At 36.3% G+C, this 20,802-nt stretch overlaps 2 protein-coding genes across 2 annotated transcripts; one reads left to right on the plus strand and one right to left on the minus strand.

The window, feature by feature from the left end:
* Nucleotides 1-12,982: 12,982 nt before the first annotated feature.
* Nucleotides 12,983-17,028, plus strand: LOC142532034 (putative GTP diphosphokinase RSH3, chloroplastic). The gene is made up of 6 exons (XM_075638340.1): nucleotides 12,983-13,981; nucleotides 14,081-14,266; nucleotides 14,769-15,229; nucleotides 15,785-15,943; nucleotides 16,034-16,385; nucleotides 16,520-17,028. The coding sequence occupies exons 1-6, from the start codon at nucleotides 13,259-13,261 to the stop codon at nucleotides 16,826-16,828; spliced, it is 2,190 nt and encodes a 729-aa protein (XP_075494455.1). The 5' UTR covers nucleotides 12,983-13,258; the 3' UTR covers nucleotides 16,829-17,028.
* A 359-nt stretch (nucleotides 17,029-17,387) lies between these two features.
* On the minus strand, nucleotides 17,388-20,361 carry LOC142532035 (protein NODULATION SIGNALING PATHWAY 1). The gene has a single exon (XM_075638341.1). The coding sequence runs from the start codon at nucleotides 20,069-20,071 to the stop codon at nucleotides 18,437-18,439; it is 1,635 nt and encodes a 544-aa protein (XP_075494456.1). The 5' UTR covers nucleotides 20,072-20,361; the 3' UTR covers nucleotides 17,388-18,436.
* Nucleotides 20,362-20,802: the final 441 nt, after the last annotated feature.

Below are 20,802 nucleotides of genomic sequence, written 5' to 3' on the forward strand. Positions count from 1 at the left end.
CAATATAAATCAACAGATATAAATTCATGTAACTCATACTCGATAACAATACAAATTTGATATCCAATCTCAACCAAATCGACTCCGAAAATCATAACAAATGCATACACAGTATGTTCTTCGATCTGACTTCAATTATATACTGAGTAGTATATCCAGGACACAATATATCAGTCAAATCATAATTCCCCCAATATCATAATCTCAAACGATATCAGAATTCAATAAAACTTACGTCATGTTGTAGCTGTCGTCGCTAGGAACTCGGTACTGTATTCAGATTCAAAATCAGACAGGCAGATCTTGAACAAATCGAATTCTAAAATATTAAAAGGCGTAAGGATTTTACGGAGCTTCTCGGTGCTTCTTTCTTCCAATTTCTGAAGGAATAATCGAATTGTACCTATATATATATCCCATGCATGCTCAAGAAACGTGGCACAACTCTTTGCACTGCACGTCTCGCGCATATGCGCGACACAGCGCGTGTAATCTAGGCAGCTCGCGCATATGCGCGCCCCATCGCCACGCATATGCGCGAGACCTACTGTCTCGTGCAATACAACTTGCGCATATGCGCGCCTCCATCCGTCGCATATGCGCCAACTTCTCTGGACATTTGGCGCATGTGCGCGTCTTTAGGTCGCGCATGTGCTCCCAGCCTTCTGGACTCAGCACTCACCTGGTGCACATCTCGCGCATATGCGCGCACATATCTCGCGCATATGCGCGAGGTCTTCTGCCACCCACGCGCATATGCGCGGCTCCTTGTCGCGCATATGCGCGAGGTGCTCTGTCCTCGCACATATTCCGTGTTTTCTTCCGTCTTTTCCGGTCTAATCCTTTCCATTTATAATCATATCAATTATCCCCAAATCATTTCAGATTAACAGGATAAAATTCTCGGGCCTTACATTTCTCCCCCTCTAAGATACGATTTCGTCCCCGAAATCACAGGCAATCAAATCAGATAAAGAAAGAAATGTATAATAGAAGTTAATCAGAAAATTCATTGCAATGCAACAATTCTGAAATTTCAGTCTCATATCAGATTTTGTTTCCCAAATAGTTTCTTCAGTATCATAACGACTCCATTGAACTTTCACAAACGGAATAGTCTTCCTCCTGAAATATCTTTCTTTCACGAATCTCTGATTTCACTCTGGAATAATCATTCAAGAAGTATAATCTCATAATACCACTCGAAATAACTCTAACAGAATTAATCTCACAATACTTTCTATACAACATCCGTATATACCCATCAATAGCTCATAATAAATCAACATTAACATTTCCTATCAACTCTGATAATTCCAATCATGATTATATTCAATCTTCCAGCTTCAAATATCAACAGTCATCATCCGACGTTGATATATTCAGTCTATTTATTCTGAGCTGTCTTTATTCTCTTCTGAATTAGTTTCAATTTCTTTTTCATATCTCTGATTCCATCCGATCCAATCTCAGGTATCTTGGAGATATTATTCTCATACGAAGGAAATCTACCGTCCTCACTGTACGATACCTGGATTGAAGCTATTTCAATACTCATCTGATAGCTATTGTCGTACATTCATTCACAAAGTGACAACACATCGTCTCAACTAGTGCTAAAATCCAGCACTACAGTTCCTGGATATCCTCCAGTTCCAGGATAGTTGCTCCAACTATCTGTCGATCTATAGACGATAAGTGAAAGATTTTATTGTATATTCTGCCAAAAGTACAAAATCAAACGAAAATCACATTCTGATATAATTACTTTGGCATTCATTACCATCTGACCCCTTTTTCTGACATAAATCTCAGTCGTCTGGTCGTATCTGTACGTCATCCTGTACAACATCATATAAGCAGATTCAAGCAATCTGTCAATCATAATTACATCATAGCACAATCTTATCCAGATTTCAGTAGTGTCGTCACACAATCCATAGAAATGTACTCCCATTTCTATTCAAGAATCGATAATCTATATAACCAACCTCCTGGTTTCTATTTTTCTGTCTTCATCTGTCGACGATGCATACATTTCAGTACAAACTCTGCTACAACAGATCTCCTCTGTTTATATCAAAACTGTCTTTTTGAATAATCATACATTTTCTGTCACCAGAATAAATACTGAATCGACTACCGTGCGCTTCTGACTATATCTGTCATTTCAGATTCGAAATATTCGGCACAAACAAGTTGATTATTCACATATAATACAGTATTACCTACCTGATATTCTGATCGACACCCTGTTCTGATTATCGAAACCGCGTTCTGAACATTCTGATTAAACTTTTGGACTGCTTTAATTCGCGAGTTTAGCTCTGATTCGGCTTGAACTGTATATACTTTCAACGGTTTCCAATAATCTGTATCACATCTTCGACGTTGTTTAGATCAACTGCTATATCATCCTTGGATGTAATGTCCCCCAACTAATATACTCTGTCTCAAATACTGTTTTAGAACAATACAATTCTCAAGCAATTTCAAAACAACAGTCATATACAATAATCTGTTAAACTCAGGCAAGAAAATAAAGAAGTTTCTGACATCGGTATCATTCTCAGCCACTGATCACGGTCTCAACTGTGTTAAGATCAATCGGTATACTGTCTTCGGATATCACATACCCCGAATAAAATCTGTTTCAGTCAAGATTCATATCTAAACAATTTCTGTATATCACAATCTCAGTTTTCAGAGAATTCAATACAAAATATGCGATTCAATCTGCCATATGCTGCGAGTAATCAAAATATCATTTATATAACGAGCATAAAATCGTCAGAATACCTCTGAATACAGGATTCATCAACCCATAACTGAACTGAAATATCTCACAGAAAAACACTCACTTAGATGTAACTCTCATACAGTAAATCTTCTAACTGATATTTCAATTCTCTTCAATTCAATCAGTATCATTCTGTAAAGAGTTCTAAAATAAAACCAATACCTGGTATCAATTCAAGGCGGAAATCACTCTCCCTGATATAAGGCAAATCCGGAATTTCATCTAGAAAGACTTTAGCATTTCTCCTGCTACTGACAAATCAGCTCATGGTATATTCATTTTCAGTAATCAACTGAATGCATAAGGAATAACTCCATTCCTTTCGATAATCATCGAATCCTAATTAATACGGAAATCAAAGGAATTCAAAATCAAAAATCCTTACCGTACATTATTCATTCTTCGGCCATTTCAAGTCCGAATCTTACCATCTCCTGGTAAGAATCTACAATAGCTCTGTACTTGTTCAATATATTCATATCAATAATGCTGCCAGAATCAGACCATACAAGTACAACATAATCTAACTCAATCTCATTCTCACTTCACTGCAGTATACGATATTTACAGAATCCACTGGTATCAAACTTTCCCCCAAAAGATAAAGAAATCAATACTACAGTATATACAGACCCAATAGAATAAAGCATATGTCAATGCAATTCATACAGAATCATGTATAAGATGTACGAGAATCTCCCCAATACATATGGAACAAAATCATAAAAGAACATATACCTGTCACTACATCATCAAGTGCATCCTGGATCTGTTACACGTCATTACAACCAGACGCCTCTGCTCCCTGGAATCTTCGGGAACCTCTCTGTGGACATACTCTCGCAAAATGTCCTGACTGTCGGCAGATACGGCAACTACCAAATACTCCTTGGCATTGCTCAGTGGGATGTCTTCCTCCGCAAGTCCTGCAATAAACTCCAGTATAACTCGGTCTAGAACCACTGAGCTAGATGAACCGCTTGGTCCGCTCCCTAATTTCTTAAACTGTTTCTTTCGAGCTTTCAACAAATCTGGCTTCCCACTTGTACTGCCACTATCAAATCTGAGAGGGGATTGCTGTGTCTGGGGTCGGATCACATCCAACCTCCCTCGTTGTCGACTCAAACTTGCCTCAGCTCTCTTTGCTTTATTCAAAGCATCACCAAAATGCTGGGGTCGCTCTACCTTTACCAAGGAAGATATCTCAGCATTCAATCCGTTGATGAACTGATCCGCTACAGCTTCATCATTCCCAGCTATAAGAGGAGCAAAACATAATAAAGTAGAGAATTTAACAACATATTCTTCAATATTCAGTTGGCCCTGTTTCAAATTCTCAAACTCTGCTTTCTTGTCCTCTCAGTACGAAACTGAGAAAAACCTTCGATAGAATTCCACTCTAAAGATTTCCCACGTAATTACCGTACCACGCTATTCTAATACTCTTTTGGTTGTAATCCACCAACTCCTTGCGACATCGTGTAACTGGTTGGGCACTAGTTTAATTCTCCGTTCGTCTGGATACTCAAGTGAATCAAACAATATCTCTATATCATCTATCCAATTCTCACAATCATCAGATGTCTTAGTACCTCTCAGAATCGGCGGTTGAAATGACTGAAACTGTTTCAACTATATTTCCATCGGAGTTTCTGACACATCCATCTGATTACTCGAAGTACTACCCAATTCTCGAATTCTTCTCGGAGGTATATCTGATAATCACAAGAGTTAGCAATCACATGAGATAAATCCATCTCGGCCCCTTTCTGATCAACTTACCTCTGATCAAGAATTGGTTCTGATCCATTTTCAAATAATACACATTACCAAATCAACTCAGATATTCAGGTAACATGTATCTTCCAAAACAGTAAAACATACTGCAATATTAACATATACAATGTAATTCAACATTATAATAAATCACATGCTAGCAATCACATGCAAGGAAAGAAAACACATTCTACCCCGCTCACTAGCTTTTATCTAAGTCTCAAGAACCTACAGTTCTAGAACCTATTGTTCTGGAACCTAAAGCTCTGATACCACCTGTTGTGGGGACCCGGACGCTAATTCGATTCTTAATCATCTTTGGGACTAATTACTCAATTATAATAAACAGGGTCTAATTTTTTTTTTTAAATATAAAGCGGAAACGTTATGTAAATCAATCTGAATTACATATTAAATATAAACATACAAGTCCTGTATTGTCTACAATAATCCAACTAGGTTCAACTACATATCAGTGCTGACTCCTAATTTATTTCTGAGCCCGGATCTCCACGCTATCTAGTCCAGCCTCGTTCTCTTCTTGACCCTGATCCTGTCCCACCTGTTGTCATGCACACATACAAACAAGACAACAGCCGGATAACTCCGGTGAGAATTACATTCCCAGTATAAATCATGTATACATGCAATCATATAAACAATATAAAAACATATACAGATATTCATAACATGTATCAAAATCAGAACATGAATCAAATATTCGTAGCATGTATCATAATCCGAAACATGAATTAATATCAACAATAACCCTTACTCTAAACATGTACCATAATCAGGAACATAAATCCACATCAATCAATGAATCAATATCCGTAACTCTTAAACTCAGACTAGACTCAATCCTAGTCTAGGGATCCCGATTCCCAGACGTTGGCTTTCCATATCAATCACCAGTAATAGAAGAAACTCCAATTCTATCCACATCGTTGCCAATCGTCCAGTGCCCTATATGTGATGGACATTGGCATTTTCGCCAATTTACTATCTTGTGACATCGTGCAATGTGCCCGTGGCGATCCCGCCACTATCAGGTACTTCTGTCACAAGATCACTCGAATAATACCTGCTTTCTATACATTCATAGAACAAGCATATCAAGTCAAATCAATGAACATAATAATAAGAAGTATGTGATTTAGGGAAACTCAAGTATATCATACTATACTCGAGTCGATCTCCCGGTACCACATTGACATATACCTTTCTCCTCTCGGTCTGATGAAGACGAAGTCTCAAACTCAACTCTGTCCATCTTCAGTCTGACTCTGTCGAAGCTTTGGACTCACTGTCTGTCGATATCAATCTGGCAATAACAATATCGAATATGCTGTATCAATGTATAACTCAATTCAATACATAATCTGATCGATATCACGACACCATAATAACATCTCAATCAATACTGAATCTGATCAATATCAATTCACTGATGTTTCGACGGCATGATAATACAACCTCGATAACCCCGCCAATTTCAACATCACAGATATAATAACACAGCTCATAATCAATATCAGATAAAATCATAACCTAATTGAATTCGGTTTCAATGGCATAACGGTACCATATAAATATACCACGCAATATAAATCAACAGATATAAATTCATGTAACTCATACTCGATAACAATACAAATTTGATATCCAATCTCAACCAAATCGACTCCGAAAATCATAACAAATGCATACACAGTATGTTCTTCGATCTGACTTCAATTATATACTGAGTAGTATATCCAGGACACAATATATTAGTCAAATCATAATTCCCCCAATATCATAATCTCAAACGATATCAGAATTCAATAAAACTTACGTCATGTTGTAGCTGTCGTCGCTAGGAACTCGGTACTGTATTCAGATTCAAAATCAGACAGGCAGATCTTGAACAAATCGAATTCTAAAATATTAAAAGGCGTAAGGATTTTACGGAGCTTCTCGGTGCTTCTTTCTTCCAATTTCTGAAGGAATAATCGAATTGTACCTATATATATATCCCATGCATGCTCAAGAAACGTGGTACAACTCTTTGCACTGCACGTCTCGCGCATATGCGCGACACAACGCTTGTAATCTAGGCAGCTCGCGCATATGCGCGCCCCATCGCCGCGCATATGCGCGAGACCTACTGTCTCGTGCAATACAACTTGCGCATATGCGCGCCTCCATCCGTCGCATATGCGCCAACTTCTCTGGACATTTGGCGCATGTGCGCGTCTTTAGGTCGCGCATGTGCTCCCAGCCTTCTGGACTCAGCACTCACCTGGTGCACATCTCGCGCATATGCGCGCACATATCTCGCGCATATGCGCGAGGTCTTCTGCCACCCACGCGCATATGCGCGGCTCCTTGTCGCGCATATGCGCGAGGTGCTCTGTCCTCGCACATATTCCGTGTTTTCTTCCGTCTTTTCCGGTCTAATCCTTTTCATTTATAATCATATCAATTATCCCCAAATCATTTCAGATTAACAGGATAAAATTCTCGGGCCTTACAGTAATACACAAACAGACAAGAAAAAAACACATTCAATAAAAAAACTGCAAGGTATATAATGGACTCACTTTGAGAAATCTAACTCACTTGAGTGGAATTTACCTGGTTTGCAGACTATTTCGTTAGTTCGATAGTTAATCTGATGCACACTGAAAGGTAATATATGTAAATTTTATCAACATAAAATAAATAAAGAAATAAAGCACGTATAATTCAACATTCCGAGCAAAAGCTACTCAACTTATTTGTAATTCATACAGTATTTTGAGAAATATATTTCAAATGACATTCATATTTGGATTATTTTATAATCCATCATAATCATTATTCAAATTGTTAGTTTGATATGAAGTATATTTAGACAAGTTGTAATTTGAAATATGACAAGTCAAAGAATTTAAAAGTTCTTCAATACAAAAACAATATAAAAATAAATAAGATACATAATTAGATTTTGAGCAAAAATTTGTGTGAGACGGTATCACAGGTCATATTTTGTGAGACAGATCTCTTATTTGAGTCATCCATGAAAAATATTAATTTTTATGTTAAGAGTATTACCTTTTATTATGAATATCGACAGGTTTGACCCGTCTCAAAGATAAAGATTCGTGAGATCGTCTCACAGAAGACCTGCTCGAAATTTTGAATCCATGGATCAGAGCATAACCAAGAAATAAGTTTAATAAACGTTTCCCACATTTCAGGGTTTCACTTCCTATGTCTGACCTTTATGGGCTCTCCTTTTTGTCTTTAGCTTTACATATTTTGCTTTAATAGTTTTTCGTGGGAATTAATTAATCGGTGGAATCGCATTCGGTGGATTTGTCAATATTTATGATTTTGTACTCTCGACAGAGGATAAAAATATCAATAAGTTGGTCGACAAACCCCACTTCTAAATTAATATTAACTATTCGATTCTATCTATATTTATAATAAAAAATAATAAATTTAATATTAAAAATAGATTATTTAAGTATTCATCTTATAAAATTAACTCGCGAAACTGTCTCTTGAATATAAAATCCAACTTTTCATTCAAAACTAAAAAAACACTGTAGGTAAACCGCCCACTTATATAACAATAACAAATAAATAAAAATAACAGTTTATTGAATTACGTTTTGAATGAATTGTTTGACATCAAAGTATTAAATAGATAGATATTGTGTGAATTAGATATATGTATTGTATGCAATATTGTAACACTTTAACACAATATGTAACATAATAATACAATTTATCAACATTCAACGATAACACTTCAATACGTTTTAGTTATGAGCTCTTTATTAAATTATCGATGTACTTACTTGATTTTCTGTGCCATCTTAAAATATTTGCTTCATCTTATCACAACATCTATATTTGATTATTTATAAGTTTTTTTTGCCTTATAGTTTATTCCTTGAATAGAATCTTACAAGATATGAAAATAATAGTTTCATTAGGAAATATATTTTTTTTAAATAAATATATCATATTTAGAGTTTATCAAAGATCTCAATAATCTAAAAAGACAAAACTCTATAATTTAATACGCACAATATTATAAAAAAATCTATATATATAACTAAGGAATAAATTATATTTTTTTTCAATATCTCATTTGTTGCATTTCTGGAAAAAACATACAAAAATATTAATTAGCAAAACTCTCTTGAGTTAGCACAAAACTCCCCCTAAGTTAGTATCCCCTGAATTCAAAATTGTTAAATCAAATGTTGTTAGAGGATTCTTGATAGAGGAGTTGCAACACGTGAAACCAGAACACTGGCAATGAATTAAATGATATTTAGCAACACACTAACAACATATGCGAATTAACCATAGATAACAAAAGAGATAATAAAAACCAACTAAACAAACTAACCAAGCAATTCAAACAAACTAAGGAACATCTATATCAGTTAGCTCATCAGTATCTCCAGCTTCATCATGGTCAGAATCAGCAGACTCGGACATTTTGCAGCAACTTCAACATCGTCTCATTTTTTATTTATAATGTACGACCACATCAAGAAGCAATCGATGGTCCGCCATCTGAGCCTCATAATGCGCAATAAACTCTTTAGCATTCTAAATTTGCTGAAGTCCAAAGTTGATCTGGGCTTGTAAAAGAGAGAGAGCATGAAATACTCATAGAGTTTCGTACAAGATGAAGATGCCATGTTGCCAACCACCGAGGCAACACCATGCTCAAACTAGGGCAGATAAATTTTTCGATTCTCCTTAAAGTATGCACGTGCAATCTTCGGCAAGTCACTGACATCCTAAAGTTCTTCATTCAGGTCACATACAAAGCCATGTGATTTTAGAATCCCATAGATCAAAGAGGAAAAATGCAGTTTCATTGATTTTAATTCACCATCTGCAAGCTGCATAAGCCTGATCAAGTTCAGCCTTGGTCTTGCACAACTCCATGTCCTTCTTACTTGGCATCACTTCAAGTCTGGACACATAACCTTTCAAATTTATTATCTTACGAGAGAGTCGAGTCCAGTTTGTTATTTTTGATCCAATCAGCATATATCTCCTCACATTGTTTCTATACGCTTTCCAAATTGATTTTTTCTTCATCTACATCTTGAGTTTTCAAATCACTTGAATAAGTAGAGGTCATCACATTGAGGTAGATAGAACTTGATGAATTTGGAGAGGTGTTCCTACCAGGTTTTACAACACCAGAACCACCAACTAGTGAATTAATTTGCATTGAACGTTTCTCATGTAATAGTTCAAACAGAGAAGCTCGATTCTCCCGTTCACTGGATCCTTGTTCTTTGTCAGAATTTTCATCACTTAAAGAGACATTTAATCCTTTGTTTTTGCTAAGTTTATTTGCACGTTCATTAGCATAATGTATGAAGCCTGAACATTCTCTGCATTGAATCGAGTCTAATATTTTAACTTCCGATTGAATATTTCCATCATTCGTTGGTCGAAATTTTCATTGAGTAGATGCAATCCTTTGAGTTTTCTCGGGAGCTATAATGCTAGGAAGTTTAAGTTGCTGGCTCGATTTCTTATTTTCTCTGATCTTCTTTAGATAGTCTCCAAACTTCTTAATGATCAGTGAGATGGATTCATCATACAGATCAGATTGGGCGACTTCTTGAGACAGTTGATGTAGATCATTGTAAGAATCATTTGAAACTTTGAATGTAATAGTATTTTTTTTGTCTCAAAAGTTTTGAGAGAACTTATCAGATCATTTAGACCAAGCTTGATGGTGTCTTTAGATTCGTCGATTGCGCATATCTTAATATTAAATCGTTATGGAAGCGATCTTAACACCTTACTGAATAGTTTTTGGATCACCAAATCAATTAGTTTATCATAAAATTAATATTTGATGAATAAAATAAGACATAATTAATCATGCACTGATCTCCTCCAATGTCTTAAAATATGTGCTTCATCTCATAGATCCCAATATCTATATTTGATTATTTATAAACTTCTTTTGCCTTAAAGTTTATTACTTGAATAGAATACTACAAGATACGGAAACAGAATAGAATACCACAAGATACGGAAACAATAATGTAATTATGAAATAAATTCTTTTAAATAAACATATCATATCTAGAGTTTATCAAAGATATCGGTAGTATAGAAAGACAAAACTATATAATTTAACATACACAATTTTATCAAAAAAGAAATTACTTAAATTTTATAAATTTAATCTTATATAAATAATTCAGGCAGTGGTAAATTATATGTTTTTTTAAAAAAGTTAAATTCTAGTTAAAATAAAATTCCACCAAATTCTTAGTGACCTTTGGACTCCAACTAAAGCAAAGTTCAAAGAATAAATTAATCCTCACGTCACAACATTAACACGTTTCGTTCTTATCTCAATCTCCATAATTTAATGATCCACCATTAATCTATTCACCGATTTGTTATTTATATCCTTATTTTTTAATGTAATATCAGATTAATTTTATCCATATCTTTTTCAAGGGATACTTATGATTAAAAAGAGTATGTACTGTCTTACGAATATTTATCTGTGAGACATGTCAATCTTACCGATATTCACAATAAAAATTAACACTCTTAGTATAAAATGTAATACTTTTTCGTGGATGATCCAAATAAGAGATCCATATCACAAAATACGACCCGTGAGACCGTCTCTCATAAGTTTTTGCATATAATTAATAATTTAATTTCACAAAAAGTAATAATTTATTTTTCGTATTAATTCATCTCTGCGTAGTTAGTTTGGCGGCTAGCTTATTACTTTAATTTATTAATCCATTGATAAATTATTTTTTTGGCAAAAATTTGTGTGAGACGTTTTCACGGGTCGTATTTTGTGATACAGATATCTTATTTGGATCATCTATGAAAAAGTATTACTTTTTGTGCTAAGAGTATTATTTTTTATTGTGAATATCGGTAGGGTTGATCGGTCTTACAGATAAATATTCGTGAGATCGTCTCACAAGAGACCTGCTTATCTTTTCTTTGCCTCATTATTTAAAAATTAGTTATAATTTTATATTATGTCATTTTTATTATCTAATTCTGGTATTAATTATTTGATTTTATAAGTAAAATATATTTTTAAAAATATTATAAATGCAAAATGTGTGTGTTATGTAGCTAAATAAAATAATTATATGCAGGGATGAGCGGACCAAATGTGCCAAAATTAAATCGACTTAATTATTTTTGTAAAACCAAACCAATTAATTTTTTTCTTTTTATTTTCTTAAAACCCAAAGATAACCGAATCGAATCGAATATAAATATACAACAAAAATTACAAATATCAAGCGTGTAATAAAAATTAATGAAATATCAGTTAAATATTTTAAATCAATTTTTTTATATAAAAAATATAACTAAACGGATTAAACTGATATTTATGAGAAATTAAAGATAATTATTGAATTAACCAAATCCAATTTTCAAACTAATTTAGTTTGATCGATTAATTTTATTTAACCAAAATTTTGCTAACCCATAATGCATGGAGACGATATGTGTGCTTAGGATGTAAGCAAATTGAATTGAGACGATATGTGACGAAAATTTGAAGGCTCAAATTCGGATTGAATTAGTTTTGAACTCGAGCTGGATTCGAAATTCGAAATTTTAAAATTTTTGGCTCGAATCCGGTTCGAATTAAAGCTCGAGATTGATTTCGTTCGAAAGATTCGAACATGTTCGTAAACTAATTGAGCTACTGCTCGAAAATAATAACTCGAAATTTATTAATTTAATATATAACAAGCGGCTCGCGAATTATCGAACAAAATAATTTGAGTTCGAATTCGATTCGAAAAAAGTTCAAACATATTCAAGTTCGACTCGAATTCGATAAGCTCGAATACTAATACAATATTTTTCGAGCCAGTTCAAAAAATTTGCAAATCGGTTCGATTCGTTTACGTATCATTTATGTGATAACATTTAATATGAATTTTTTAAAAGAATAAGAATAGTTACTGTGGAATTGTAGAATGACAATAAAAATCATCAAAATGATTAATTTTTAAAAAAATTTGCGATATTTTCATGGGCAGGATTCGTGGAAAGTGCCAGAACAGTGTTAATCTTACATGAACAAAAAAACAAGGGAAGTTGGTGAAAAATCCCCGATCAAAATATTTTTTTGGGTTCATTTTTTACCCACAAAATTGTGGTACAATGTCATACAAAATGTGGTACACTTCATGTGAAAATGTGGTACACTTCATGTGAAAATGTGGTACTAAAAAAGTATCGGGGCTGAACACAAAAAAAATCGACGGCCGAGGAGTGAAGGCCAATTTCTCGAAAAAAGAAATGCGTCATCGAGGGTATGACCGTCATTTCATACTCCTACTTTCGCTGTTAAATGAAACAATTTCTCAAAGGCTGGGAAAGAATCTCCATTCAGTAAAGAAGATTATCTCTCTTTCTCTCTCGGGAATTTAATTCTCGAATTCTTTTATTTTCCCTTTCGATTTCGAATAAAAATTGAAATTTTACGCTCAGATCTGTACATATTGATATTGCTGTGTATATTCGTTGTTCTGGATTCTGTCGGTGTGCCTGATATTGCGATTTATTAAAAAGACCTGGAATTTGGGATTGAGTGTGTTTGATTTCTGAAATTACGGATTTTAGGGGCGAAATTTGGTTGATTGGGGGTTGAATATGGGCGTTACGACTATAGCTCTTTACGCGAGTCCACCGAGCAGCGTGTGCTCCGCGCCACACCAGATTAGCCCCCACGCTTCGTTCGATGTAGACATGAACGGCCGCTCAAATTCTTCGGCTTCCGCGTCGCCGTCGCAAAAACATTTAGTTGGGGGACTTTCGCTAATGTTTTCCTCGGCGCAGATTAAATCGGCGAGTTATTCAGCTGGAGGGGAGGAGTTGGCTTCCATATGGCAGGAGAGAACCGAGGAGTTAGCTTCTTCTTTTCGGCAGTCTTCCTTGAGCTCGTATTTGAAGCGAGATCAGGCTCATCAGAGCCCCGTGTCCGTGTTGCAAGGTCCGAATAATTCGATTGGACCTGGTTCTCGAAGCTCGCCTATGAGAATTAATGCAGGTTTTAATTCAGTTGGGTCAGAATTGAATTCCGTTGTGTCGGGAAGTGGGGCCTTGGTCAATGGCTTCGTGAGCCATGCGTTGGGTTCATACGTGGATTATGATTCGGTGGCCTTGAGTTTGGGTGTTAAGGACCTAGATTTCTCGTCATCAAATGATTTGTCCTCGGATGAGCTCACGTTCAACATGGAAGATACTTTCGTCGACTTTCAATTGCCTCCTTATGCAAAAGATTTGCTTTCGGAGGCGCAGTCGACACATTTAATATTCAGGGATGATTTTGTCGTCAAGGCTTTTTATGAAGCAGAGAAGGCTCACAGAGGGCAGGTATTTGACGTGTCTTTTTTGTTCTGAATTTTCATAGTTTGGTGCTAATGAATTCGGAAATTAAGGAAATCATTATTGGGATTCTGTGGATTTGTTTAGATTCGGGCTAGTGGGCATCCATATTTGCAGCATTGCGTGGAGACAGCGGTTCTACTGGCAAAGATTGGGGCTAATTCTACAGTTGTTGCTGCAGGGCTTTTGCATGACTCTGTTGACGATTCTTTTCTTACGTATGACCATATTTCTCGGTCTTTGGGAGCTGAAGTTGCTGAATTAGTTGAGGGGGTGAGACAAAATATGTTTAAATTTTATACCCATTGATTGAATTTCGACATATGGTACATATCTGGTTCTGTCTGTATACCTTTCTATATAGGGATAGGATGTGATGACTAGTTTTATTGTTGATTTGATTGTGTTGGTAACTTTGTTTCTGGTTTTTTGGTGTGTTAAATTGAAGATTTAGCTTCTCTCCCCCTTTTCATAATCGTGATTGTTGTGTTAATTTCCTACTGGCTATTTATATGGCCAAGTGTTTAGACTATGGATCCTGATGATATCTATTGTCAGATAGCAGTCTTGATGTAGATTTCTTGGACTCGATGCCATACTTGGGTCTTGGATCTTTTGAATGGTAATGTAATTAGGTGAAAGGCTTTTAATGTGGATGAGAATCTTTTGACTGAGCTAAGAACTTGTTTAATTAAATTGAGTAGAAATTCGCTTCTTATCTTTTTCCTGGTAATGATTTTGTATAATTGTTGTAGTAATATTGTTGGCGTTTCAGGTGTCTAAGCTTAGCCAATTGAGCAAGCTTGCTCGTGAAAACAACACTGCCAGTAAAACCGTTGAGGCAGATCGACTACACACTATGTTTCTTGCGATGACAGATGCTAGAGCTGTTTTGGTTAAATTGGCTGATAGATTGCATAACATGATGACATTGGATGCATTGCCTTTGATCAAACAACAAAGGTTCGCAAAGGAAACTTTAGAAATATTTGCTCCACTTGCCAACAGATTGGGGATCTCCACTTGGAAAGATCAGCTGGAAAATATCTGTTTCCAATATCTCAGTCCTAATGAGCATAAAGAGTTATTATCTAAGCTGGTGAAATGTTACGATGAAGCCATGATTAGTTCCGCTGTGGAGAAGCTGGAGCAAGCTTTGAAGGCTGATGGAACTTCTTTCCACTGTCTATCAGGTCGCCATAAAAGCTTGTACAGCATATATTCGAAAATGTTGAAGTATGTTTGATTTCTCTCACTTTTTCGTTCATACCTTTGAGATTGATTTTCATTTTTGTTCTTATGTTTTCTGTAATTAGCCTAAATTTTGTTGATACTATCTTGCCTTGCATGCAGATTGAGATAGATTTCTATTTTGTTTTTATTTTTTCCGTAATTAGCTTAAAGCTTGTTGATTTTATCTTACTTGCATGCGTAGTTCTGAGATAGATTTTCTTATTATTTTTATGTTTCTATAATTAGCTTAAATTTGAGTTGATTTTATCTCGTTTCCTTATGCGTGGGTTTGAGATTTATTTTAGTTTTGCTTTTATGTTGTTTGTGATTAGCTTAAGGTTATTTGATGCATTGTGGATTATTTAATATGAATGATTTAGTGGTGGCATTCGTCATCATAAAAGTGAAGTTCTCTATTTAATGCACTTGATATAAAACATGGACCTCACAGTACTTATTTGTGTTCTGATTCATTCTGAAGGCTTGGGGGTTCTGTAATATATTCAATATGTGGGGTGATCAGTTCTCATGTATTGTGTTATCGTTCACCTTTTGTAGGAAAAACCTGAATATGGATGCTATTCATGATATTCATGGATTAAGATTGATTGTCGAAACAGAAGAAGATTGCTATAAAGCTCTGAAAGTTGTCCAGCAGCTGTGGCATGAAGTTCCAGGAAGGTTCAAGGACTACATAGTTTGTCCCAAATTTAATGGGTATGCTATATTGTCTGTGAGGTTGTCATTGTTTTAATGTCTGCTGCATCATGATTTTTTTTATGCTTAATGTACATTATGATTTCATAGGTACCAATCTCTACATACAGTAGTTATAGGTGAGGGTACGGTTCCCCTTGAAGTTCAGATTCGAACAAAAGAGATGCACTTGCAAGCTGAGTGTGGATTTGCCGCTCATTGGAGATACAAAGAAGGTGATTCTCAGTACTCTTCCTTCGTACTTCAGATGGTTGAATGGGCACGTTGGGTCATTACCTGGCAGTGTGAGGCAATGAACAGAGATGGTTCATCTAGCGGTGGTATTCGCTCCACGACGCCACCTTGCAGGTTTCCCACTCATTCTGAAGATTGCACATTTTCTTGTAAACCACACTGTGGCCCTGATGGACCTGTCTTTGTGATCCTGATTGAGAATGATAAGGTGTGTTCTTTGTTCTCAAAAAATTCTCTGTTTACTTGAAGGTTAACAATAATTCCCATGAATTTTGTGGTGATGGAGATTATCCTTCTCTTCGTTGAATTCTTACAATACGACCTGGTATTTGGAATTTGCAGATGTCAGTGCAGGAGTTCCCATCGAACTCTTCTGTGATGGATGTGCTGGAGATAGCTGGTCGAGACAGTTCTAGACGAACCTCATATGGGTTCCCTGTGAAGGAGGAGCTCAGGCCACGGCTAAACTATGCTCCTGTCAGTAATCCTATGTGCAAGCTGAAAATGGGTGACGTGGTGGAATTAACTCCAGCCATACCAGACAAATCTTTGACCGTGTACCGGGAAGAAATAAAACGCATGTATGATAAGGGCATCACCATCTCAAGCGCGGTGCCTGCTTCCGGTACCACGACTAGGTTAAGAAGCTGACCACCCTTTATTGAAGAGATTCTTTTATAGTGTGTGCGTGTATACACACACTCACAGTAGACGACATAAATGAATATATTCTGTTGTATACATTATATGATACGCTATTGTAAAGAACAGCTATGTGATTGTTCCATGAAGAAATTATATATATCTTAAAAGGACGCGATTGATCGATTGAATATAGGTAATTTCCTATATGATATTTATTTCGTACCGAATTAGTCAGTTTTTCATTCAAGTGTTTGTTGACATTGGTGTCCTTGGTATTGATTTTTTTTTTTGTTGAACTTATTTTTAGTTTAGACATTGTGTTATTGATTTTGTCACGTTTTTCATTTCACTCTGATACGTTATAAACGTGTAGTTTGTCCTAACAAATCAAGACAGCAATTTCTTTAAACTTCGAACATTTGGACTGGTTGATTGATCAACGCTTTGGCGGAACATTGATTTTTTGAAGGATTTAATTCGAGCTGTATCATATGCATCCATGCTTATATAAAACTATCCACTCGAGCTCTGTAAGATATTTGCTCAACGGAATGCAAAATCAATAAAAAAAGTTGGATTTATATTAATCACTGAGAAACGTAACAATCATCAAAATAATCCGTTGCTTGTTTTCTTTATCTCCAGAGGAAGTGTTTCACAGAAGTCTGCCATGAAAGCACAAACAAAAGCATGATTAAAATCCCAGCAAGCCCCAAAGATGAACTCCCAATTCTAAACACCAAGCCGGCATTTGTATCTTGATGTGAAAAATCAGCTTCCCCCCTCTGTTTCGTTGAAGTAGTTGTTTTAATGGCAACTATCAATCCTGCCACTACCACCACTGGCAGGAACACAAAACCGCCAGAACCCCAATGCTCCTCGTACCGGCTTTCGCTTCTACGGCCTTTGATATACAACGGTGAAAGAATGATTGCGGATGCAAGGGCAAGAACCATGGCCAATCCCCTTTTGGAGGAATTCTGATGAGGATAATTAGCACAAAGAGCCATTTGCGAGGGTCTAAAGAAGAGTGGTACAAGACAAAGAAGAATGTCAAGAGGCAGGTTCTCTTGACAATACAAGAAAACCGACCAGTTTGATTGAGTGACAATGGAGTACAATCTAAGTAGGAAATTTATATGGGGGAGAAAGATGATGTGGGAAAGGAATCTATGTGTAAAGATGGAAATTTGATGCACAAAAGGGTGAAGACATGAAAAAGGAAAATTAAAAATAAAGTGAAATAAGGTCATGAAATATTGGGGAAAGAAAAGAACGGCTGAAAAAGATTATCAAGGAGTTTGGAAGCTGTAAAGGTATATCCGTACGTATAGGTTTGTTTTCTTTTATTCGAGTGTTCCAACTGGCATGACTTTTTGACACTTTCAGGTCTCCTTTTGGGATGATACACAGTTCTGATCCAATTCTTAATGTTTCTGTTTTTGCATAATCATAGTTTCCTTGAGCAAGGTTTTGTTTTTATCAGTATCTAAGCATCAAATAATCGTAAAAATTTGTTGCTTTGACATGAAATGAATTTCGTAACAGCAAAAATATTCAAATCATATTCTCATGCACACTCATAAAAGGACACAAAGTACTACTCATATATAACTATATCGAACAATCCGACGCCCCCGAATCCATCTTCCATAGGGAACAAAATGACACCGGCTGCCCTTTCCACAACAACCCAACACAGCCGTCTCTATCTTCCACTCGAATCTCCCAGTTGCTGTCATATTTCCTCAGCAAAGCCTTTGCTCCATCAATCGTCTCCTCGCCAAAAACGTCATCCGTAAATCCAGCATGCCTCATTCTCTCACACCATTTCTCCTTCCTTTCATTCATTTCTCCCGAATTTATCAAAACTTTAGCTGCTTCTGCTTCCATCATCCTTCTTTCCTCACTCTCTCGCCCTTTGTATGCAATACTTGTTGAGTCCAAGAATCTCCATAAGTACTCCACCCGTCTGGGAAATCCGGTTGCAAAGTCTCCGCAGTTGATACAGCAGCAATCTGTGTTATTCTCACATAAGATAACACCTTTCGGGTTCAAGCTTCTCAACACCTTCAGGAACTTCGTCCTGTCGTCCGTCATGCCGTGGCTCAGATTGTGTAGCCTAAACTGTGCACAGACGACTAACGTTTCTTCGGCTGAAGAGTTTATCAACTGTGAATTTAGATTCTGCATCTGTAAGTTCTCGAGCCTGTTGATCTGTAAGTTAACGTTCAAATCCTTGGCGAAAGTAAGTAGTTTAGACGAAAAATCGTAGTCTGGCGGGCCATTAGCAAATGGGGCCGTGTTTCTTGATTGATCATTCGTGGCGGCAGGAGCAATCACGGTTAGGCGGACCAAAGGTGGTGGCCCACCAGCTCTCCGAGTCAGTTCTTCCAGCAGCGTAGGCCATTGGACCCCATGTGAAACTCCGATGTCTAGAATGTGTAGGTTACTTGGTTGAGCTTGTTCTGCAAGTATCTGCAGGATCGAAGTGTTTGCTACATTATTAGGGATCCGAAACCAAGGGTTAATGTCATTGAACTTGATTAAAGAATCCCTAAAGAATTTTGGGTTGCTGGAAGCAAAAGCTTTGGTACCCGCTGATGCAGAAAAACTGCTTGCAGGGGCTGAGGAAACATGGTGTTTCAGCGCGCAGAGGCCGTAAAACGACAGCCGGTGATTAGCGTCACCGCTGAGTGAGGCGAGGTCATGAAGAACATACAAGAAGTGCAGGACTCGGGATGGGTTTCGGGCTGTGACAGCAGCAGCACATGGATTCAGCAGTTGTTCTGCCCACCTCCCTTCTTTGTTATTGCCATTACTACCATTTCCTGCTGACTTGTTCCCTTTCTTGTTTCCAGTTTGTTTTCTTGGCACAACCACCCCTTGTTCGGTGCTTACGGGTCCTAAATCTTGCTCGTCGGCTCGCTTAATTGTAGTTTTACGAGGCTTCTTGGAGTTCAAATCATCGGATAACTTCCTTTTCTTGGTCGAATCTAATGAAATTATTGAATCTGCTGGGGTTTGAATTGGAACCAGAGGCAGGGCGGCACTTGTCATGCTCGAGTTGGTGAAAAAACTGTCATCTATAATATCTTGTTCAAGATTCTGACCCTGAGCCCACCAAGAATCACCTATAAAGTCTCCTGTTTCATAAGGATCATCGAAAAACATAGGAAAATACGATATCGAATCATCGATCCATTCGGAAATATGGCTCGGTATCGGCTCCTCCCCGTTCGACATCATAAGGACAAATATCTGAGAGGAGAAATCTCAGCACAAAAGCAAAGAAATAATGGAGCAATACTTGGTAGAATTTTTATCAGAAAAATGGTTAACGAAGTTATATAACACGGGGACTCGAGGACTTTGCGAGTGTTATCTTTTCAGTGTTAAAATAATGCAAGGAGAAGTAGTCTATTTAGGAAGAGACAATGTAAGGCATATTCAAAGCGCGGGTGTGCTGTTATTTTGGAAGTTGCGGTGTTTTATTAGTAAAAGGTTAGTAATATATTCTAAATTACGTCATAGTTGTTGGGACAAACCGGCCAAAGTTGTGTTGGATATAATATGGATAAATGACACTCTAAACAATTCTTAAATTTTGATTTAATTTTTAAAATCGATTCTTAGTTTATATAAACAATTTTAGTTAATTTTCATCGGAAATACTAATTGGCACCAGAAATGTTGGAAAAATATCAAAGTTGCGAAAAGAAAAAGAAAAGAAAATAAACAAAGATAGGTGACTGAAGGTTGACCACATATAAAACCAAAATCGTAAAGAGTTAAATATATAAGACTAAAATTACAATTTTCTGTTTTTAAAATAGAAAGACTATGTATATGTATGACAACAATTTGTGTGAGACGGTCTCACGGGTCGTATTTTGTAAGACATATATCTTATTTGAGTCATTAATGAAAAATTATTACTTTTTATGTTAAGAGTATTAGTTTTTATTGTGAATATCGGT

This window comes from Primulina tabacum, chromosome 17 (assembly GCF_025594145.1).
Source record: "Primulina tabacum isolate GXHZ01 chromosome 17, ASM2559414v2, whole genome shotgun sequence".
Classification (NCBI taxonomy): Eukaryota; Viridiplantae; Streptophyta; class Magnoliopsida; order Lamiales; family Gesneriaceae; genus Primulina; species Primulina tabacum.